This window comes from Molossus molossus, unplaced genomic scaffold (genome assembly GCF_014108415.1).
Source record: "Molossus molossus isolate mMolMol1 unplaced genomic scaffold, mMolMol1.p scaffold_m16_p_10, whole genome shotgun sequence".
NCBI lineage: Eukaryota > Metazoa > Chordata > Mammalia > Chiroptera > Molossidae > Molossus > Molossus molossus.
In genome coordinates, this window is record NW_023425345.1 from 104403553 (window position 1) to 104428089 (window position 24537).

Sequence of the window (24537 nt, forward strand, 5' to 3'; positions counted from 1 at the left end):
CTTTGTCTCTCTTTTTCAGAGAGGCCCAGAGCTTACATTTCAGAATGGTTAGCGATGAGAATCAAGTGTGTACTTACGGAGTCTGAAACTGCTACGTGAATAAAACTTTCGAGGATGGAAGAACTCAGCTGATCCATGACATCGATCATAGGCCTGTCGTCGTCCTGTACAGAGGCAGGCAGTTACTCTCCGTGGGAAAAGGGGTCCTTCCCAGCCAGCCCACTCCCTTTGTCTAGCACACGAAAGCAGAACAGCCCGCAAGATAGTGATAAGGGTTTTCCCACAGAAAACCGCGTGTCCAGATGGCGAAGGCAGTGGGTGAAGCTCCCCGTGCTTCTGGGCCGACCGAGTCCTTCACATTTCAGGGGAAGGTCATTAGACCACCCACTTCACCCCGCACTGACAAGGCATGTACCCGGACTTCTGAAACTCGCCCATGTGCACAGAACCTCAATTCAGTACCAGACATTATTCACTGACATGTTCGTGTTTTTGTTAATTTAAGGACTAGAGACCCCACAAGAATATGCTTTGCCAGACCTCTAAAATGCTACTTACTGGTCACTGATCTGCTAAAATAACTGATAAGCTGTTGACTGTGATTGAATTTAGTCTCAAAGAAACTGCACTAGAGACTAACCACATACTCTCTGGGGTATATGTGGTGTACAGCTATCGAGTAAAAGGAGCAAATCAGAATGGGCATGAGAAAAAGTGTCACAACTGTATACTTTACAACGTGGGTCCCTTGGCATTTCAAGTACCTCTCTGGGACCATACACAGTTGTTACAATATTACCGCCTCTATTCCTCATGCTGACCTTGCCTCCCTGAAACTGCTTTGTAACTACCAATTTGTGCTTCTTAATCCTCTCTTCTACGTAAATGATGCGCATATACACGCACATATATGTATATACTGCAAACATTCACACACACATATCTACGCACACATATACATACATGTGTATGTTTGCCATTCTTGATTACAGAGAAGCTCAGATATATACAGCTGTTTACTTAGAAGCTTTATGGGAAGCTCTGGAATGTCTGTTTATGTATGAGAACAATTTCAAAAGGAGAATGAGAATGGTCCTGAGAAAGACATGGCTGGTCAAAGAAGACGACACACTGTGGACACGTCCCCGACAGCAGTCACCACGTGGGGCTGTAGGGGCATCTGCGTCTGGCTTTGGATTCTGGCTCCGCACGTCCTAGCTCCCTACACCTCAGCTCTGCACTGGGGGAATAACATCACCTGCTCCTCGGTTACCATGAGAGTTAAATGAGATAGTGAGTGCGTAGAGCACGTAGGCAGCGCCTGACACCCACAAGGTAATTATTACCACGATCATTATCAGTACTATCACGATTAGAGACCCAGTGGAGATTTACCAAAATACGGCATGCATCAGAGAGCCACCTACCAGACACCAGAGGCACGGCCTGGCAACGCGTCAGAGAGCTAGCTATCTGAGGAAATGGGAATAACCAGGACTGCAATGGATTTTAAAATATTTTGGAAAAAAAATGACCATTTTGAGGATCATACACCAAGATCAGTGATTTAAGCCAAGAAAATGGAAAGTCCCATTTTTCTAAAGAAGCAGTGGCATAAAAAGCCGGCCTTCCCTTCGTCGACCCGCGCCTGGGGCTCGCCCACCCGTGCCGTGGGGCGTGAGCCTGGCACCCGAGCAAGGCTCTGCCTGCCGAGGGCGGGGCGTCAGCCGGCGTCTACGGCGCGGAACCATGGGCTTACCTCTCCCATCTCGAGGGAACATGTTTTCTTGTGATGCCTTTTTTTCCTACTGTTATAAAGATTCAATAACTTTCTGTTAGCCAGACTGTTTGGTATTGTAATCATTTTAAATGGTATGCTGAACGTTATGAAGGCAAATGACCTATAACTTAATCTTAAAATTCTTCACGTTTTTACAAGCACTATCTCTAGGAGAATGATAAACGGGCTTTTCTGTTGCCCTCAGAAAGTCTGACCCGTCTCTTGTAGATGAAGAGTCTGTTTCATAATTAAAATCCCACCACGAATCAAGGTTACTACGGACACCATGTGACACGAAGGAACCTCAAGTAGTAAGGCATGACTTACAATTTTAGTCTAAACGTCAAAACTGTTGAAAGAAGTACACTGGAAACTTCAGGAAGGTAAGCCATACCTCGGGCTGACCCAGGACGAGAAATAAGGCTCGGATTTCCTTGAGAATCAGCACGGACAGCTTGCGTGTGGCCATCTGGAAGCTGCAGAGCAGGACCAGGGCGAAGCCCTCCACAGCGTGGAGGACACTGCAGCGGGGGCCCCGCTCGGGCGGCACGCGCGGGCCGGAGCCGTTGGCAGCGCACTGTCACACGAGAAGAGCAACATTCCGCGTTCAGAGAAGAACGATAAGCTACTCTTACAGTACGTCTTTGGGCACACGTAACCTTGAGACATTAAAATAAATCGTAGTAGCTTGAGTCCAGACACGTCTATAAATTCATTATTATTTATGAAATGTCACAGATCCCTTTTTGTTTTTAGATCTGTTGTTACTTTGAGATACCATCAGTCCTCTGTTATTTGTGAGAAGAAATAAGTTTTTGAAGACTATTAACAGGACAGAAACAAAACTGCTTCCATCCATACCATTTGGAATGCCTCTATATATTCCATCAAAGTGACTTTATTTTTATTTAAGTTCCCTAGAAACTTTTAGATACTATTAAATTACATTTTCAAACACTTACTTTCTACTTAGACTTGCTTGTTTGTGTGTTAGATTCTAATCTAGGTTTTGGATGTTTATGAGATGGGTTCTGAATGTTCCCAGACCACACCCGGGTGAGTCTAAAACGCAAGCCAGACACAGGGCAGATCCCACCTGCACCTCAGTTTTCCCTTTACGGGCACATGTAATCCCTTTTCCAAGCTGGCATCTCTGGGCATGTGTAGAACACAAGGAAGGAAGTGACCTTGACCTCGGCTTGAGGGCGGCTTGAGGGAGGTTGTGTTTAGGAATCTGGGGTCCTAGCTGATTCCTAAACACAACCTCCCTGACCCCCGGGCCTCAGACTCCCTGCAGCTGTTCCCGGCCAGGCCCCTTCTCCTCCGCTCACTGCCAAGGCCACGCCCCTGCACCTCCACTGCTCTTCCAAATGCACCACGAAGTGTCACCACTCAGGTGGAGGCACACAACAATCAAGAACCACGAGACTGCACGTTCTCCTCTGTGGACATGGGTAACACAACCAACATGCTGCCACTATGAAAAAACCTTCCATATCTATATCCATAACCCAGCTCTCTCTCCCTGCCTACTGGCATTTGCTCTTACAAACAGTTATAATCAAAGTTCTCTGGAGCAACATTTCTACCCCCGAATGGCCTCACTCATGCTAACGAATCTAACTTGACGAGGCATTCCACACTCCGAGTTTCTCAGCCGCAACTCAGGCAGATGGAAGAATTACGGACACCACTCGGGAGAAAGGTCCGAGGCAGCAAAGGGTAAGAACCCCAAGGGTCTCCAGGCAGCCCAAGGTTCTCACATCCCTGCACAGCGGAGAGAAGGGGACCATCACCTCCGAGTTCCTGACCCTGCCGGGCTGCTCGCAGCCTCTCCCCTGCGTCTGGAGGACCAGCTTCCACTGGGTGAGCAGCTGCAGCAGCAGCCGCAGGGAGGAGTCCAGGAGGCCGTGGTGCATGTCGTTCACCTCCCGCAGCAGGAAGGTGGTGAAGCCGAACAGCACGTCCTCCCTCCAGTCCGGGAAGTCCACCAGCAGCCCCTGCAGGGAATTCTGTGCGATGTGGCGCAGCTCATCATCCATGTGAATGGAGAGCCTGTGGGGGGAAAACAGACAGGAGAAATCATGCTTCAGTAACTTTCCTTCTTTTTTTTTGTATCCTCACCTGAGGACATTTTTGCATCTATCTTCAGATAGAGCTGGAGGGAGAGAGGAGGGAAGAGAGAGAGAGAGAGAAACATTCATGTGAGAGAGACACATCCAGTGGTTGCCACCTACACGACCCCAACCAGGCTGGGGACAAACTGCAACTGAGGTACGTGCCCTTAGCAGAAACTGAACCCGGGTGTCTCTGGGCCGACCGCGGGCTCTAACTACTGAGCAAAACCAGCCAGGGAAGTAATTTTCTTCTGGATCTGTGAAGGAATATCTACAGGGCTCTGCTTTTACTTGTGTCTGAAAAATGGGCCACCCTCCTCTGATAAGTTATCCCAGTCTTCACTCAGCAACCCTAACATCTACATCTTACATAACCACGGTGCTCTTATCAAAACTAAGATTAACATTGGTACAATGCTATTCACTAAACTACAGATTTTACTCAGGTTATTTTTTGTTTTCATTCTCACTTTCATTCCATTTATCTTCAGAGAGAGAGGGAGGGAGGGGGAGAGAAAGAGAGAGAGAGGGAGAGAGAAACATCGATGTGATAGAGCCACATCAACTGGTTGCCTCCCATACGACCCGACCAGGGTTGGAGACGAACTGCAACCGAGGTACATGCCCTTGACTGGAATCGAACCCTCAACTCTTTGGTCTACGGGCTGACGCTCAAACCACTGAGCCAAACCGGATTTTATTCAGATTTCACCAATTTTCCACTAGTGGCCTTCTTCTGTTTCAGAGTGCCATTTAAGATACCAAATGGCATTTAGCTGTATATGAAGACATTTTGATACATTATTGACTACAGAATAAATTAGTATCAAATCCTACCACTTTTAAAGATGAGAAACCTGAGTATTAGAGAAACTAATTAAAATTAGGCCAGGTGCCGCAGCTGGTCTGGCCCCCAGGGGTATGTGGTTGTCAGACCGCTGGTTTCGCCCGCTGGCCTCTCGAGCAGACGGGAGACGGGTGCCCCTCGACACCCTACAGTGCACAGGGCAACTTCCTGTGACGAAGAATAATCCGGCCCCAAATGTTGGGAGTGCCGAGGCTGTGCTAGTCAATGGAAGGAGTGTTTCTGGTTTAACCTGTTAAATCTCAGCATTGGCATGGGGCATAATAGTTAACAGATGCTTTATACATTTTGTCATTCATTTACTCCATAAACCAAAGTTTCCAGGCACTGGACCCACTGCGCACAGCCCTGCGGATCTGGGGTTCAGGGACTGTGTCTGGCGGGTGTGCTGTGCAGGACAAGGCTGGAGAAGTGGGGGCAGCCCCGAGAAGGCCTGTGGGCCACCCAGGGAGGCAGCGCAGCAGGGCAGGGCATCAGGGAGGGCCCGGAGTCAGAGCGCCTACGCCAGTGTTTCCATCCTCACTGGCCGTGGGACCTCATGCCGCTTCTCAGCTTCAAAGCCTCAGTGCCTCGTTTGGAAGGTGGAGACGGCCGTCCTGCACCGCAGGAACAGGTGCGCCGAGGAGCTGGTGCAGTGGTTAGCACCGCGGAAAGCGTGTGGTGAGCCCGGTGCGTGCTGGCAGTCACCATGGGAGGAAACGGACGCACCCCGAAAGTTACTGGACAGGTTAGCGTGATGAACTCACACCCGAGGAACAGTAGGCAGAAATACAGAGCACACCTTGGAGGAGCAAAAAGACTGAGGGCGGAGGCCAGGCAGGAGGGCACTGCGGTGACTTGGGCAACAAGGAGGGGCCCGGCTCGAGGGACAAAGAAGGAAGAGACAAAGGACAAAGATATCTGAGACAGAATTTCCGGGACTCAGAGGCCCGGAAGTGTTCACTGTCAGAGAAGAAGGCGGCCAGTCACTGGGGGCCTCCCACAAACAGGGTGGATATTACCCCAACAGCAGGAGAGACGTGACTCAGAGGGGTCAGGGAACTTCTTCAAATCCAGGAACCGACCCAGGACTTCTAACCCTTAAAGTTTTCTCAGTGAAACAAGTGTGGTACAGTCCCACATTTCTGAATAGATACTATTTCAAAAACTTGATAAATAAATGTTTCTTATTCCCTGAAGCCTGAAACACACTAACTGGTCCAAATGTAACCAGGTCCAAATAACCAGGCAAAAGCTCATAAGTAAGCAGATATATAGCAAGTCAAGGAAGACCTATTTCCTGTTCCCAAAGCCAGCAAAGCTCCACCAAGATGTGGAGAGGGACCCATTCGGCCCTGGTTCTGAAGGACCACAGCTGCTGGAAAAGACAGCCCCTCAGCCTGGCTGCCCCTAAGCACCGCTGCCTAAGACAGGAATCTACAAACTTGGTATCTCAACAGCAGCGCCGCTCATTTCTGTTACGTAGAACTAATACATAACACAAAGTCTGAGCGGCTCCGGCCGAGGCCAGGGAGAGGGAGCAGCGCCTCCCCGTGGCGCCCGCCCATTTAGGAGAGATCCTTCACTCCATAAGCAGCTTTCAGTCACCTTTGCAGCCCAGGCTGCGACACTAGTTTGTGAAGAATGCTCGAAGCCATTGCCCATCTTAAGGTTATTACACCTGCTTACCTGCCTCTGGCCCTGAATAGAGAAAACACTTCTGCAGGTGACAAGCCACCTTTTCAGGACAGGGACAACTGGCACTCGGTAAATGATAACTGATGATAACGACATCGGCCACTGCTATGATTGAACTGTATTTCCCAAATCCGTATGTTGAAATCCACACCACCAGGACCTCAGAATGGGACATTATTTGGAAATAGGGTCATGCTGAAGCAAAGGGAGGGCCTGATCCATGGTGTCCTCATAAAAAGGGGAAATTTGGAGGCAGATATGCACACAGGGAGATGTCCTGTGAAGAGGGAGGCGGAGGCTGGGGTGATGCTTCCCCACGCCCCAAGGGACACCGAAGGCGGCCAGAAATGCCAGGAGCCAGGACAGAGGCCTGGAGCAGAGTCTCCCCCACAGCCCTCAGGAGGACCCGACCCTTCTGGTACTTTGATGTTGGACTTCTGGCCCCTAGAACTGTGAGACAACAAACTCGTGTGTTTAAGGACCTGGTTCGTGGGACTTGGCTGTGGCATTCCGAGCAGACCAACAGCCACGAAACCAGGCCAGCATGTGTCTTCAGAGCACGGACGGAAGATGTCCCAGTCTGTTTAGATGAAGTTTTTAAGTAAGAATCGATGCTCCCGGCTTTCCAAAGCAGATTAATTCTACTCATGATCTAACTTTGCCCTCATTCATAACTTGCGATCCAACATCTGTTTTAACTTTAAAGCCACAAGGCAGGACCATTTTAAGGACGGTGAGAGCCCCAAGGTGGTCTAGCTGTTGATAATGGGGTGGGGGACACTCCTCTCAAAATGATGGCGTTCACATGCTTGACCGGTATAAATGCTCAAAAAGATCACTGGAGTGTGAAGAGACTGGAGTGGGGGCTGGGGTGGAGGGGCTTCAGGAACAGAAGATTCAACAGAGGATAAGCGTGGAGTGTTTGCAGAATAAAAAGGTCCCGACGTCATGGAACTGAGAACGAGAGAAGACGACGCACAGGGCGAGTCTGCGTGGCACTGGCGAGGGACAAGGGGTGAAGCTGGGCAGGCACACGGGTCCTGTGTCTGCCCCCTGAAGAGGATGAACAGACAGCTGCCTATCAGCCTCCATTTCTTCCACCCAGATCTTTCTCACTTTTACTTGTATTAGATTGTAGCCAGGTTATCACAGATCATCTTGTGACACATATGACATTTACTATTGTAAAACAGGAAGAAATGAGCTGAGTCACAAGGAAGAGAAGAGTCGGAATTAAAGGAGAAAGCCGTGCAGCCCCCCTGCCTGTCCGGGAGGCGAAGGAAGCAGCGTCGCAGGTCCTCTGACGTCTCGTCTGCTGAGCTCCCAGCGGGCTGAGGAAGGACGTTCCCAGGCCCCTGCTGGGCTAGCACACAGAGAAACCCAAACAGAAAAGAAAGGACAAGTCCTTGGCTGCAAAATAAACCACAATTATAATAAAAAACAGGCTTAGGAGAGAGTTTGGTGGCAGTAATGAAAGAACAGGGAGACTCGAAGAGAAGGAGGCTCATGTAGAAATCTGACCAGCTGGGAGACCAAGCCGAAAACGGGGTCACAGGTAAATGGTCACTCCACAGTGACACAGCCATAAATACAGACCAACAGAAGCCACTACTGCCAAGGCCACTGCAGCTGTCCTTCCAGGGCAGCCGCCATAAGGGGCGCTGACCAGTTGGCTAGATTCAACGCGCAGCAAGGTCCTGCCAGGCCGGGCCAGGGTACGCACTTGGCAGTGCCCAGGAGCCGGTGGGTAGATCACATGGATCGCACCCCCAGCCCCGCCTTGGTTGGTCGGCTCAGACAAGGGCTTTCCGTGGAAAATGCTTTTGAGTTCTGAGGAAGCAGTGTAGCAGCTCGGAATGATTATGTTGCACAGAGGTGCCCGAATGAAAAGGGAGTGACTGCAAATTCACAAGCTTTATCCAGAAGAAAAGAGCCAGTAGGACACACAGCCTCCTTTGAATGGCTGCAGGATAAACACAAGGTCATCAGGAGGAGATGAGGGACTGGCCCCACGGTGTCACCAAGGGCAGCAGAGGAGGAAGTGGCTTTCGAGTGAAGCCAGGGACCAGGTTTCCAAGGGGAGGAACCCGGTGACAGGTGGACTGTTAATGTTGGGAGCGGTTATCAGAAATGCTGAAAATTTCTTCTTATTAAAGAATAAACTACCTCCACTCACAGCACTTGGAACTGCATCTTGATTAAAACAAAGAAAGACGCCTAAGCGCTTCATTGAGGCGATCAATACATGCGACGGAGACCTAGTTCTCACTGTTACTCAAAGCAATGAGCCGCCTTTCTCGGTCATATACTGAAAAGCGATGACAAACGGTAAATAATAAATATCGTTCAGATACCACAGAAGATCACTGACGTGTATATACATTTCCACAAATTAGAAGCAAAAACCGCATAAAATGTATTTACCTGTCATCTTGCATGAAACTACTGACATTTGTCAATTCCATTGGACTTCAGGAAAATTCTGTTATTTGGGACACTGACTTGACTCTTTTGAAGTTTAATCTTCTTGTCTGAAAATAGGAATCAATAGGTGGCCAGCTTTCCTAACGTGCATACAAAATGTATGCTTCAAGGCACAATCTGTTGTCCAAATATAAGGATGTCTAAAAATAATAACATTTGCTGAGAGCTTAACTCTGAGGCAGGCACTGTGCTAAGAGAGTCGTGCACATCCTCACAGCCCCGTGACAGGTCTGGAAGGGGAGGGACACTGAGCAGCCCTGGGGTATATATAGTGCTGCAGGAAGGGACGGGACAGGAGCCTGGAGACTGCGGGAGGAGAACAGCCTTCTCAGGTCAATGGATGGAGCAGGAGACATCTGGGGGCCGGGCTAGTGAGTAAAAGATGGCGACGGCATGGAGAGAAGTAGCCCCCCCCACATGAAGAACTCTGGGGGGACTCAGACGGCTGAGAGAGCAGACTCTGCTGACAGCAGGAAGGATGCGCTCCCCGGGGATCCCATCATGACATCAGGAAGGCCTTCGTAGCTTCCATCACCAGTAGGCTGAGCAACACATACACAATCAGAAGTTCCGTAGCACGGAAAAAGGGGTTCGCCTGTTTCATTCCATGCACCGTTGTCACGCCAAACATACTCATATAAGTCTGTCAGGGTTAGCCACTACCTGAAATGCTGAGAAGGGGGCCTGGGGTGCTACCTGGGACATCCCCTTGGAATTCCTCATCCAGGGAACTGAGCTGGGAGGATCAGGGAGTTGGTGCAAATGTTGGTGTTATTTTGCCAATTAGGAAGAAACCCAAGTCTTTCTCCAGTACGAACGTACCATGGATGTGACTGTGAAGAGTCTGAAATGAAAGGTTTCACACCTTTTGCCTAGACCGTATATTGTCTCAAGAGTCAGTTTAATCCAAAATCAGTTGGATTGTGGGGGAATCAAGTGACGAGGACCTGAAACCCACATTTATCGCTCCGAGTTTCACTTGGCCCTCCGATCCTCTCAGGCTCCCTGCAGGCTCCTTTCTCGGGGTAAGTTCTTCCCCTGCGGAGGGCGGCCTCTGGTTTTTGTTGAAGCTGATGAAAAAGGCCTCTTCACGGGCTTCCTGTGTAAGTCAGGTCATTTTTTAATTTTATCCTAAGATGTGAACAAGAATATCTATTTGTTCTTTCTGCTCCTAAGAACAGTACCCATTGCGTTGGGCTTTGTGAGAATGTATGTAATATCAAACGTGATGCACTATAAACAGCACCAACATTTTACCACATCCAACAGAGTCCCCTCCGGACGTGCCTGGCTCCGTGGTCCAAAGATTCAGGCGTCACTGGCCAGGCTGTCCAGGTGACCCCAGAGGTGAGTCTCCACACAGATTCACGCACGGTGGCGGCAGAGACTGTGCCAGAACACTGCATGGCGCTCCCGCACGCAGCATTTCGAAGGCCTCAGTGTGCGTCAGCACCACCCATCAGAACCTCACAGACTTGAACCTTCCTCCTGCAATGTAACTGATAACTCCTTCTCCCTCCCGCCTCACTGCCCCTCAGATTAACCAGAGTGCACGTGTTCATGTCGTTTAGCCCTCGTAACAGTCTGATGAGACAGGCACTGTTACTGCAATTTTACCAAGGGAAAAATGATAGGCGGAGGGGTTAATAATTTGTCTAGATCACACGGTAAGATGGCAAAGTGCAGGATTTCCAAGTGATTCCGTTTCATTCCCATCGTCTGGGATCCCTCCAGTCTCCCTGATGGGAGCTCGCACTCTGGTGGTGGTGAGCCACGCGGGGCTTCCTCCGCAACTCCTCACCGCCGCCTCACCGTGCCCTCCACCCAGCAGCCCTCCTCTCCAGATGCTTGTCCCCACGCCACCGCCCCCCCCACGTCCATGGCAAACGGGAGGCTGCCCTCTGCCTTCGGGTAGTTTGGGCGCCGTGCTCTTCGCCTGCGGCCGCCCTCACCCTGGGGGACTCTGTCAGCGTGGTGACCGGCCAGAGCATGTTCCTCTCTCTGTTCCTCAGCTCCCTGACCTGCCAGTCACCACGAGTGCTCATCTGTGGGGATCCCCCCTTCTTTCCTCCTCGGCTCTTCTCCTCACCTGGTGCCTAAAGCCACTCTCCGATCGGGTTTATTTCCCTCCTTCCCCACAGCCCCTGCTCCCTGCACTGTGCTAGGGACACGCCATCGCTAGGCCTCAGCAAGAGCCTGGGCTGTAATTTTTTTTAACTTTATATTCTTCTTAAAGTATGTCTTACACATGGAATGGAAGAGCGAAGAAGGACCCAAGGCCTGGAGGTCACTGAGTACAGCAAAGAACAAGTTGCAGGTGACAAAGCTGGAGGGCAGAAGGCTTTGGTCAGAGGCCCCAAGGCCCCAAACAGTATTTTCAAAGGCACGAATCTTCCATGAACCTCACAACCCAGCACCCTCCCGTGCTCGTGGCGGCCGGACGACGGAAGGGGTGGCTGTGTCTACACTTGCAAGGAGAGGAATAGGAAGAACCCCGGCTGCAAAGGTTACTGACGGAGAGCAGCGTGGTCAGCAGGAAGCTGCACCGCTGTCCGGGCTGGAGCACCGCCACCACATGGCCAGGGACACGGTGCTCACGGAGGTACCCAGAAGCAGGCGAGGCCACGAGAGACGTGGTCACGTGGAATGGGAACTTGGGTATTGTATTTGGGTACTGATGGAAGGGTGCTCTCTAAGGCTAGAGAATGTGGCTGAACTAGGTTATTCACACATAAGGCATCTTTCATTCAGTCTGCACCAATATCTGTCACTCTTCACCCCACCGTTATCAGATTACCCTGCCTAAAACGGAATTGTCATCATGCTATTCTTCTGCTTAATACGTCAGTCTAAATACCTCAGCTGATACTGAAGATGAGCTGAAAATCTACCTCTCTTGTCCTATTTTTGTCTTTTCGTCACTGGGTTTGTCAATTCCTTTTTCCTTCTTTTTTTTTTTTTCAAATCAAGGAGAACTTTTTTCCTCCCCCTTCCATTCCCTCCATGCATTCCATGTTTCTTATATATATATTTTTAAATACTTAAAATTTTTTTTTCTTTATTGATATTAGAGAGAGAGGAAGGGAGAGGGAGACAGAAACATCGATGAGAGAGAACACTGACTGGGCACCTCCTGCAGGCCCCCACTGCGGACGGGCCCACAACCTGGGCACGTGCCCTGACCGGGAATGGAACTGGCGACCTCTTGGTGCAGGGTCGACGCTCAACCACTGAGCCACACCAGCTGGGCAATCTTCTTCAATTTTTAACAGTTATTCTCTTTTTGAGGGAATCATGACAAAGGATTAAAATCAATTTAATCAGAGAATGTCCACCTACCTGGCCAGCAAGTCAATGAGTTCAAGTCTGGACATCCCATCAGGGAGCAGTCGGGGAATAGCAGCGACACACGTCCTGAAAAGGTCGATTTTGGGCTTCCTCTCACCCCTAGAACGTGCACACAGAGTTTAAACATAGTCAGTGGTTATGACATATGAAAACAATCGACCAGCGATGTGGTCAAAGACCAGAACCCATGCCTTCTGAATCACCGCCTGGAGTTTTTCTCGGGTGTCTGTGCCTTGTAGCTGGGCCAGCTCCAGAGAACTGATCAAGATTTGCACGTGAGTCAGAGGCACATCTGAGAAGGAAAGTGCAGCCAACAGCCCTTCTGCCACCTGGCTGCCGGTGAGCTGGGTTCCACGGGACATGTCCCTGTGGACTGCATCTCAGACGCCGAGTTTCCTGAAAGCACAGCACGTAGGAAATGCACCGTGGTCACTCCTACGTTAGCATTTGAACGGGACTTCATGCGAGGAAGGCTGTCCCCAACAAGCATGGCGTCTGCAGCTTCTCTCCACGATGAGCTATGCTTCTCCTCTAGAATTCCCACCCTCATTTTAAAAATAAAGTGACTCAAAAGTAAGACTCCATAATGCTAAGTGAAGAACTGCAACACCTACTGCTGTGCACCCATTTCTGATTTTAAAATTATTCTGACGGGCCTGGTCTCTAAGGAGATTCTTTTTTCTTTTACTTTCTTGAGAATATAAATGTTGAGAAGTGATGAATGCTTTCTATATTCTGTTGTAAAATCTAAGAGAAAAATGTAAATTCTGTAATAAGTTGCTTACATTTTTAGTTGTTTAAATAGGTATCTGCCTTCTTAACCACATATTTAATCAATAACCTTTATGGAAAAGCTAACTACCCATCAAATTTTTCAAATAACCTAAGTGATAAAATATAACAGCATATTTAAATTATGATGATTTAGCCTTCTGAGAATAAACATAAAATTGTCAACAAATTAATACAGTTGTAGGACACAAACACAATAATGAAAGTGCAAAGTAGCACAACAGTGATTCCTTCTTGGAACAGTCACTGTGGTCGCAACAGAAATGCAACAAGGAGAATTCTCTACAGTCGGAAGATGATAATCAGACAGTAATTTCACCTTGTGACATTACTTTCTAGCATGCTTTTGTAAGTTTGCTAAGAATGAATACAAAACTGTTCATGTGAAAAATAAAATACATGTATGTTGATTTCTAAAACACCCTGCTGCTGTGGAAAAGTCGTGAGACTACTTTCTCTCCTTTTCCATGGTCCTGCATAGGGTATACAAGGACTAGAGAGAGGAAGCCATTGCGTGGTGTTTTATTCAGCTGAAAAAGAGGACCTTCAGATGATGCCCTCAATACCTGGACAGAGGTAGAGCCCTCAGTGAATAATTTAAACAGTCCTCGTAGAGTGCCACCAGATGTTTTAGACAGCTGGGATTCTTTTCCATATCTGTTGGAAAATGGATGACCTGCCTGGCCTGAGGTCCAAGGCGAGTCCTTGCGGGTTTCCAGGCTGATCAAGCAAGCCCAGATCAGACACTCCAGTTGGTGTGGGACTTCCTTTTACTGCGGTAGTCCTTGCTCGCTGAGCTTTTATAGGAAGCAGGTGAACCCCCAAACGTAATGTTCATTAGTAGATACTATTATTATTATCTGCTAGCACGAAGCACAGAAGGGATGGGATGTGGAAATGGCACAGGATGCTGAGGGTTTAAGTCCAAACCGTAAGCAGGGCCAGGAAACTGGGGCCGGCCCTGAACGTTAACTCCATGACCGTGCCCATCGTGTGGTGTGGCCCTCAACCCTCCTCTCAGTGCTGCTTGGACTCCCTCATGGTGTTACTTCCCACTCAGGAATCTGCCTCAAAGCCCAGCATGAAAAATATTCCGGTCCTATTTGGGAGTCTCAGGATGGTTCAATAGGACATGTAAAGAATCATCTTGGGAAAAGTTTTAAGGCACTGGTTAAAAAAAATGAAGTTTTTCCCTGGCCGGTTTGCTCAGTGGTTAGAGCGTCGGCCCACAGACCAAAGAGTGGCGAGTTCGATTTCGGTTAAGGGCAGGTACCTCGATGTGACTGGTGCAGAAGCAACCAATCGATGTGTCTCTCTCTCTCATCAATGTTTCTCTCTTTCTCTCTCTCTCTTTCCCTCCCACTCTATCTGAGGTTAATTGAAAAAACATCCTCGGGTAAGGATTTTAAAAAATTAAAAAAATAAAATAAAAATTTTAAAATAAAATTTTTACATGTACATCTAAACCTGGACCTTTTTTTTTGTTTTGAATATATTGCTTTGGTCCTGATTCTATCTTGTGATCTCTTGGCTATTAATAAAGGCTTCCTTTAAAGGTCTCTCATTTCTTATTTTTTTAAAAGAGAAAACAACTGTATGGCAGATGCTTGAAAAGCATTTCTTATATCTTCTATATTATAAAATAAAATTGCTTTAATGCATTCAAAGAACACATAATAACGATGGTGAAGGTTCAGGGCCATCTGGTCACCTGTGAGGTGCGAGCTAGAGCTGCCGGCAGTGCGGTTGATGTTATCAGCCTCAGGCAGTTCCAACTGCTGTCAGTTTGGTTGAAAAGTCTTCATGTGATCTTCAGACCATTTAAATAAAATGACTGGCAAGCTGCAGGATCTCATGCCTTGTATAATCCCATATTTTTGTTAAAAAATGTGTGTGTGCATAGGTGCTTAGTGTTATATTAATAGTTGTGTTGATGCGGGGAAAGGGCTGGAGGAATCACACTAAGCTCAGGAACAGAACAGATTTCACGTAGAGCCAAGGGGCAGCCTTTCTTTTTTTTTTTTTTTATCCTCACCCGAGGACATTTTTCCATTTTTTGTTCAGGTAGAGTGGGAGGGAGAGAGAGGAACAGAGAGAGAGAGAGAGAAATATCGATGCGAAAGGGACACATCGAGTGGCTGCCACCCGCACAACTGACCAGGGCCGGGGACAAACTGCAGCCAAGGTACGCGCCCTTAGCGGGAACCGAACCCGGGTCTCTCAGGACCGCAGGCCGACACTCTAACTGCTGAGCCAAACTGGCCAGGGCGGGACAGCCTTTCTTTTAACCTTATATGATGCTAAAAATGCATTTGAAATAATTCTGTAATTTTTACTTTATCATGTGTTGTCATACTTTGTTTTCAACATGCCACCACCATAAAATACACACCCACAATATGAACTCCCCTATGTAGGGATCAACCTTTTAACTAACTGGGATTTGAAAATGGGTATGCTGACAAAGAAAATTTTCCTAACTATATATATTTTTGGAAATGTATGTCATAGGTGCTAAATATAATTTGATTTACAGTCTAGCAACAAAGTAGAAACTTTCTTAAAATGTAAAGTTAAAACCCAATCTTAGTTCCTGTCATAATCGATCAAATACAGGAAATATAAGCTGTATGAGTTTCTTTTGCAAAACTTAATTACAAACCTAGATGTTAGATTTTGGCTAAGAACACTTGATTTCTACATTCAAAGTTATGAATGTTTTCTTAAAATTCAATATTCTATTATTCTATGACATGGTTGCATAGAGACTCTTCGGCAGGTTTAACTCTCCCAGCTCGGGGCTGGCCAGAAACAAGAGGACCTGAGCTCTCTAAAGGCGGGATGTCTGCAAACTGGTGGTGTCTCTCCAGCAGTGATCGAGCCGGGAGCAAAACTCTGTTTCTGAAAAACGTGAACCAGTGAATTAGTCTTGGGCCTCATGATACTTCAGATATACCCCAAATAGATCAATACCAGGTTTGTCCTTATTTGTAGAGTTAGTTCAATATTACAAAACATGTTTTTACTGTCTTAACACTTCTTAGATATCTGATTCTAAGAAGATGAGAACAAAATACAGCTGACCCTTGGACAACACGAGTCTCAACTGCACAGGTCCACTTTCACAAAAATGCTTTCAACAAATACATACAGTGCTGTAAATGTAGTTTCTCTTCCTTATGATTTTCTTAACATGTTTTCTCTAGCTTACTTTATTATATGAATACAGTGTAGCCCTGGCCGGTTTGCTCAGTGGTTAGAGCATCGGCCTGCGGTCCAGAGAGACCTGGGTTCAGTTCCTGCTAAGGGCACGTATCTCTGCTACAGTTTTTCCCCTGCCCTGGATGGGTCGTGTGGGAGGCAGCCACTTGATGGGTCCCTTTCACATTGATGTTTCTCTCTCTCTCTCTCTTCCTCGCTCTCCCTCCCACTTTATCTGAATGAAAAATGGAAAAAATGTCCTCGGGTGAGGATAAAAAAAGAAAAAAAAGAACATGGTGTATAATACATATAGCATACAAAATATAAGTTAATCGGCTATTTATGTTATCGGTAAGGTATCTGATCAAGTAGGCCATTGGTAGTTAAGTTTGGGGGAGAAAAAAGTCATACAAGAATTTTCGACTGTGCAGGGGTTGGTGCCCCTAACTCCCAAGTTGTTCAAGGTTCAGCTACAAAGAATAAATGAGAAGACTCTCGGCTGGCATCTTTTGGTTAATCGACCCTTCGTTGAGACTTAGTCCTCACTGTACTCACGTGATCATGTCCTCAGGTTCTTTATTTAACATCTGGACGTTAGTTAGCATCATACACCTTCCTACTTCTTTATCAAGGTGCCTTAAAATGTTGTCCACAGCTTTTCGTACTTGAGAGTAATATAATGACATGCCTGAAAAAATGCATTATAGTTACATCTTGGACTCAATCTATTAAAGAATGAAACCTTAGCTTATTCATCCTGTATGTCATTTTTTACTGAAGACATTCTGTGTGTCAATGGCTCCTTTGAGCAAAGTCTAATCCAGTCTCCTAACTGCAGGGTTGTTAGCACAGTGCCCTGCATTTAGTGGGTGTTCACCAAATACCACGTACGTTCAATAAATAGAAATTCTAATACTTGGACGGGAAATATTTTCCAGAAGGGTTAAAATAAACAAGAAAATAGAAAGTTCTACTTTAGAATTTTTATATTTCTAATTAATATAAATGGACCATCATTGGTGAATGAAGGATAATTCTCATTTACTTTCATAAGTATATTTTTCATATACATATATTCTCTGAAATATATGTATAGATTTTTTAAAAGTAAAATAAACAAAATGATTTTACATCATAAATTTTTAAATGAAGAAAAATGTACTTTAGCTAAGTTATTTTTACTGCTTTAATTAAATACAGTGTCAATGTCTTACAGGAGAAACAAATATGTATAACATATGTATTTAAATATGCATTTTATATATTTATGTGTATAATACAGATAAAAAGTAAACTGCTTTGCATTTATAATTTATACTTTAATGCAGTAATTATTAATGCTTATTTCTCATGTATTGAATCTTTTTTAACTCATTTAAGCATGGCAGAACTAAAGATAAATATTTAAGAAAATATCATGTATTTCCTTTAGGTCTTTGGATTCTAGGAACTATCTTAACAAGCTTTGTAAGTAGGTTTCTAAATTCAGGAAAGAAGGAAGGAAGGAAGGAAGGAAGGTAGGTTGGAAGGAGAAGAAAGGAAGAGAGAGAGAGAGGAAAGAGAAAGAAAGAAAGAAAGAAAGAAAGAAAGAAAGAAAGAAAGAAAGAAAGAAAGAAAGAAAGAAAGAAAGAAAGAAGAGAAAGAAGAGAAAGAGAAAGATAGATCACCTCTTGGGATTAAGATAGCTATATTAAAAGCAAAATCTCATGTAGTCTAAACCCATAACATAAACTCGCACGTGTGATATTTGGAATATTTAAAACACAAATTAAACTAATTTTACTAAAAAAAAAAAAAAAGAAGAAAGAAACTATAAAAATGAACGAATAAGTGTATGAATAAATAAACGTATATGTGGTTGTTTTATAAACTGGATTATCTACCAAAGGACACCGATATCTTAGAAATTTATTATAAATAAATTATAATCAACATCAGAAGTTTGAAAAGACCACAGATAAGAGTCTAACATTTAAGTGGCAAATTTTTTACCAGAAAGTTCCAAATGTTTAAAGGGCAATAAAACAAAGCACAGCTACTTTTATCAGATTCCTCGCCCGCACCAGTGGCTCACTCCGTCGGAGCGTCGTTCTCTGCACCGAAACGTGCGGGTTCGGGGCCTGGTCAGGGCGCTGGGGGGGAGCAACTGACCGATGCTTCTATCCCTGTCTCTCCCTTCCTCTCTCTCTAAAACCAATAAACATATCTTGGGGTGAGGATTAAAAATAAGACTTTTTAAAAGTGTATCTCACCAAGGGTAAATATTTTGGATCACGTTAAAGGCATAATAAGTCCCATATGAAAGACACCTTTGAAACCCACCTATCATTTTGGCCTCCTCTTCAGTGAGTGTTTTACTCAAATATGTTTTCTTCACTCTCAACGTGTTTCCTGACGGGAGCACGGCGCCCGTGACGGGCATGGGCGGCTCCCCGTCCTTCTGCTGTAAGCTGTCAGCAATGACCAAGAACGCCCGCAAACCGATGTTCATTCTCTGTAAGAGACGGTGTTCGTGATACAAAGAAAGACCCAATTATTGTGGTGCAATTACACCATCAGTCTTGCAGAGTAGTTAAGTGTGGCTTGCCATCTAGATTAGTTTGGGAAAGCAGTTTTCTGCTTCTATTTGTTACACTATCACAAGAAAACAACCGGGAAAATGTTCAAGAGTCTTGGAGGATAGTTTGCGATGGTCATACTCATTCTGTTTGGGGGACCCTGGGAGCACCTCACAGTGGTAAACAATCATGCTCCATAGCAGCTGCAGCCAAGGTAACGAAGGCCAACTAACGGCTTGATGGCTCCTGGAAGGAGATGCCACACGTGTTAATTCACAGAGACCAAGTAAGATAGGAGTCCAGCCCTGGCCGGTTTGGCTCAGCGGTTAGAGCGTCGGCCCACGGACTGGGGAGTCCTGGGTTTGGTTCCTGCTAAGGGCATGTACCTCGGTTGCAGTTTGTCCCCAGCCCCGGTTAGGGTCGTGTGGGTGGCAGCCACTCAATGTGTCTCTCTCACATTGATGTTTCTCTTTCTCACTTCCTCCTCTCCTTCCCACTCTATCTGAAGATAAAGGAAAAAAAAAAAAAAGAGGAGTTCCACATGGGAATAACAAAACAAAAACTGCTCGGAATTGCATGTGGTTGACTTTTGATTCAAAAGGCTGGCAAGTTGGAAAATAAGTTTTGAAAACTCAATGCTACAGAACCTATTACTGATAAAAACACATGGGCTTCTAGGAAGAAATGCCAAGAGATTCCACTTCTGGGAATTTATCTTTAGAAACCAGAAACATTAATTTGAAAGAATACATGCACCCCTATGTTCATTGCAGCATTATTTACAGTAGCCGAGATTTGGAAGCAGCCGAAGTGCCCATGAGTAGGTGAGTGGATAAAACAGCTGTGGTACATACACACAATGGAATACTACTCAGCTGTGAACGAAAAAAAGGAATCTTACTCTGTGTCACAGCATGGATGGACCTGGAGAGCATTATGCTAAGTGAAGTAAGCCAGTCAGAGAATGACAAGGACCACGTGATTTCACTCATATTTGGAATCTAATGAACAAAATGAACTAATCAGCAAAACAGAGACTGACTCTTTTTTATCCACTTATCTACTGATGGACACCTGGGCTGCTTCCAGGCTGACAGCTGCTGGCGGGGAGGTGGGGGTGGAAGTGGGGTGCTGGAGGGGAGTAGAGATTGAGCAAAGAAGAAAAAATAGCGCTAGAACTCATGGACAGGGACACCCGCGTGGCGCTTGCCCAGAGGAGGGCGGGAGAGGTGGGGGCGGGTATGAGGGGATAAGTTGTGACGGAAGGAGACTCGACTTGGGGCGGTGAACACACAATACAGTGTACAGATGATGTATTGTAGAATTGTGCACCTAAAACCTGTATTACTTTGTTAACCAGTGTCACCCTAGTAAAATTCCATAAAAAGGAAAAAAAAATAAAAAGAAAGGTCATTCTGGGTCAGATCGTTATCTTCCTCGGGCTCAGGTAAGGCATAACGACATCACTCAGTAAGACACTCCCAGTTCGATAATCTTAAAAGGTCAGAAGGTACGAGAACATCTGTACTTCCTTAAACAACCATGTATAAAACATTTATACTCATATTTGCAAACCACTCGAAGTACTAAGTTACCAAAGTTGACTACAACCTACAGCAGAAAATTACTAGCACTAACAATGATAATCAATATACAATTTATCAAGTCTCTAAAATGTATCCAGAACTCTCATCTTTATTTTTTTATTAAAATATTTTTTTTTCTATATTGATTTTAGAGAGAGAGGAAGGAAGAGGAAGAGAGAGATAGAAACATCGATGAGAAAGAACATTGATTAGCTGCCTCCTGCATGCCCCCAACTGAGGATTTGGTCCACAACCTGGGCATGTGCCCTGACTGGGAATCAAATCAGTGACTTCTTGGTGCATGGGTCGATGCTCAACCACTGAGCCACACCAGCCGGGCAACTCTCATCTTTAAAACAGCCATGCATGGCCAGGCCGGTGTGGCTCAGTGGATTGAGCATCATCCCACAGACTGAGAGGTTCTAGTTAGATTCCGGCTCAGGGCAAGTGCCCAGGGTTGCAGGGTTGATCTCCAGTAAGGAGGCATGCAGGAGGCAGCCGATCGATGTTTCTCTTTCACATCAATGTTTCTGTCTCTCTCTCTCTCCCTTCCTCTCTCTCTAAAAAAATCAATAAAAACATATTTTAAAAAATTTTTTTTCTTTATTGAATTTAGAAAGAGAGGAAGGGAAAGGGAGAGAGAGATGGAAACATCGATGAGAGAGAACATCGATTGGCTGCCTCCTGCATGCCCTCCACTGGGGATGGGGCCCACAACCTGGGCATGTGCCCTGACTGGGAATCGAACCAGCGACCTCTTGGTACATGGGTCAATGCTCAACCTCTGAGCCACACCGGCTGGACAACAGAAACATATTTTAAAAAATAAAATAAAACAGCCATGCATATAAGGCATGAGTATTCCCATTTTTTCAGGTGAGGAAACTGAGGCGACCTAACTAGCAGGTGGGAAGCTATACGTTCAAGTCAGGTTTTACCAAATCACCCGTGGTACAGGCTTACATTGTATAACAAAGTAATACTGACTTCTCTGCATTTTAAACTATTTATCCAAACTTCAAGGTGTAATGATATTCCACGCAGGATTTGGTGAATGTTTCTCTGGCTCATTTATACCCAACCCAATGTGTACTTTGTGATTTTAAGGCCTCCAATAATATTCTCTCTCCGTTTCCTAGGATGAAAGAGTATTAACTTAAAAAATTTTAACTGTATATTAAAAATCTCTTAGTTCCCTCATGTATTTTAACAGTCCTTTCATGAAATGTTATTAGGTTTGCATATTTTTTCGAATTTTGAGAAACATATATAATCAGGTAACTGCCATCACAGTCAAGATATAAAATATTTTCATCATCCCAAAAGATCCCTTATGCCTCTTTCTAGTCAGTCCTCTCCCTCAACCCAGCCTGAGACCACTGCCTAATTTCTACCTCTAGTTTTGCCTTTTCAAGAATGAGATATAAATGGAACCAAACCATACATAGCCTTTTGTGTCTTGCTTCTTTCACGTTGCATAATGCTTCTGAGATGAGGCGGTATCAGGGGTTTGCTCCTCCTTACCGAAGAGCATCCGCGGGACCGATGCTTCGGGTGGAAATGTCGGACCATACGCTGGTGCATGTTTCACCCTGTCAGCACCTGCCAGCTGTTTCCTCCGTGGCTGCCTCTGGGCGTTCTCACGGACACGGTGCGTGGTCGCTGTCGCTGCGCGTCCTCTCTGCTCCTGCACTGCCGTTTTAACTTGCTTTGCTCTAATGACAGACGATGCTGAACATCTTTCATGGACAGATTTGTCATTTCTGCCCCTTCTCTGGTGAAGAGGCTGTTCATTTTGCCCATTTAAAAAACCGTTTTTGTTGTTGAGTTGTGAGTTTTTTATAAATTTTGGATAGAAGTGCTTCATCAGATGTGTTTTGTAAACATTTTCTCCCAGTCTGTAACTCTACATTTTATTAAGTGTCATTTAGAGTGCAGACCTTTTTTTTTTTTTTTGTGATGCTCAATTAATTTATCAGGTTTCTTTTGTAATTTATGTGTTTTTGTGTCCTGAAAAAATTGTTGTCCATCCAAAGTTCACAAAGATTTTACCTTATGTTTCCTTCTGGAAGATTTATAATACTGCATTTTATATTTAGGTTTAAGATTCATTTTGAGTTAATTTTTGCTTGCAGTGAAAATTATGGGTCAAAGTTCATCATTTTCAAGTGGACATCCAATTGTTCAGCACCATTTATTGAAGAGACCATCCTTTATCCATTGACATAACTTGGAACCCTTGCTGAAAATCAACTGACCACATAAGTGTGGGTATGTTTCTGGATTCTTTAATCTGTTTCATTGGTCTTTATAGTCATCTTTCCTCCAATACCGCTACTGTAGCTTTATAGTAAGTTTTGAAATCAGGACATACTAGTCCTCCAATTATATTGTTTTTCAAAATTATGTTGGTTATTCTAGTTCCTTATACTTTCCCTGTACATTTTAGAATCAGCTTATTGATTTCTATAGGAAAAGTTATAGGAATTTTAATTGGAATTATAGTTTAACCTATTTAGATTAATTTGGGAACAACTGACCTTGTATAATCTTAAATCTTTAAATTCACAAAAAGTATCTCTTTTCCTCTATTTGGGTTTTCTTTGATTTCTCTCATGTTTTTGTTTTCAGTATATAAAGCTTACACACATTTTGTTACCTTTATTACTAAGTATTTTGTTTTCATTTGTATTGTAAATTGTTAATTTCCAATTGTTCATTCCTAGAATAAAGATTTTATATGTTTATATATTTATCTGATATCCTACAAACTTTCTAAAATAATTTATTTGTTCTAGTAGGTTTTCTGTAGGTCCTTTGGTATTTTCTATATAGGCAATCATGTTGTCGGTGAATAAAAAGTTTTATTTCTTCCTTTCCAGTCCATGTGCTTTTAGCTCTTCTTGCCACTGGCACTGGCTGGGACCTCCAGGTCCACATTATTTTAGATCAAGACAAAATGAGAGAAATGGATGACCAAGAAACTCTTCTCACAGGTGAGTAGGTTCTCACGGTGAGGAAGGTGCACGTAGGAGCCATCTAGTCTGAACGAAGAGGAGACACTTACCTGGAAGTCTCCCCACTGCTGAGTGGGGAGCCACACACACTCTGCTGCAGGATAACCCTTTTGCTCTTCGGGCCTGTTCTACAAGCTGCTCCCAAAATATTCGTAAGATGCAATCTGGATTTGTTTCCTAGGAAACTATGCCCTACAGCACATTGCATCAAGGGTATGGCATCTTCTTCACAGACTACCCTCAGCCCGTGTGTGCTGCTGAGTGGGGGCCACATACGCCTCTGAGATTCTAACTCACCCACTGACCACTAAACTCTTCCCCAGCCCTGTAGAACCAGGACAAATAGAAGATACTCAAATACTCTGCACAGAGACGTTAACTAATGCATCCGTGACTGACTGAGGAGTGAGAACCGAGGGCACATTTTCTAGATGGGGACAATGAAGGGAGTGGCTGTTAACACGTTCCTTAGAGACAAATAACCCGGCAGTTCTGAGAACTGATTGTGAAAGATACTAGAGCCATGACTCCCGAGAAGTGAAAAATATATTGAGAACCTTCCCAGCAGGAGAAGACTCTTTAATAGTTGGGGCCTGGGCCTCAACCCAACCAAAATGCCCTGGATTTGTACTGGCTTTGTCCTCCGGTCCACTGGCCCCTGAGCCCTGGCTGCGGCCATTTCAGGAGGCTGTGATGTCATCAGACACCAGAAAGAAACTCATTTGGGGGTTTCTGCAGCTGCCCCTATATGTGTACGTGGCCACATTATCGCCAAGAGGAGAATCCAGGGCGTGGGGGGGCGGGGGTGAGGACACCAGGAGACCTGGGCTCCCTCTGCCACTAACCAGCTGCTTATCTTGAGCCTCTGGGCTCTGGCTCTCCTTCCTCACCGAGAGAATGAAGGGTCCAGATGAAACATGGTTACGATAGGAACACCTTTGAAAAGAAACGGTATGATGTGCAACTTCTCTCCTTCCTCCATCCCTCCCTTCCTCAGGGTGTGTAGCATCACAGCAGCACAGGCCTTCTGCCGGGTGACCTGGAAAAGCCTCTGTGCTTCGTGCTTGTGGACGAGCTGCCGCTCAGAGAGGAAACGTGCTGCGGCTGGTGTG

The 24537-nt window shown here is 45.5% G+C and overlaps 1 protein-coding gene across 2 annotated transcripts in view; it reads right to left on the reverse strand.

The window, feature by feature from the left end:
- FRY (FRY microtubule binding protein) overlaps positions 1-24537 on the reverse strand; it is a 309064-nt gene that overhangs the window by 156655 nt on the left and 127872 nt on the right. For both annotated transcript variants that reach the window (XM_036251399.1, XM_036251398.1), the window contains exons 15-20: positions 18587-18758; positions 16820-16952; positions 12263-12370; positions 3577-3835; positions 2175-2357; positions 78-164 (exon numbers count right to left, since the gene is read on the reverse strand). In XM_036251399.1, the coding sequence (XP_036107292.1) occupies positions 78-164; positions 2175-2357; positions 3577-3835; positions 12263-12370; positions 16820-16952; positions 18587-18758 (942 nt within the window). The remainder of the gene's footprint in view (positions 1-77; positions 165-2174; positions 2358-3576; positions 3836-12262; positions 12371-16819; positions 16953-18586; positions 18759-24537) is intronic.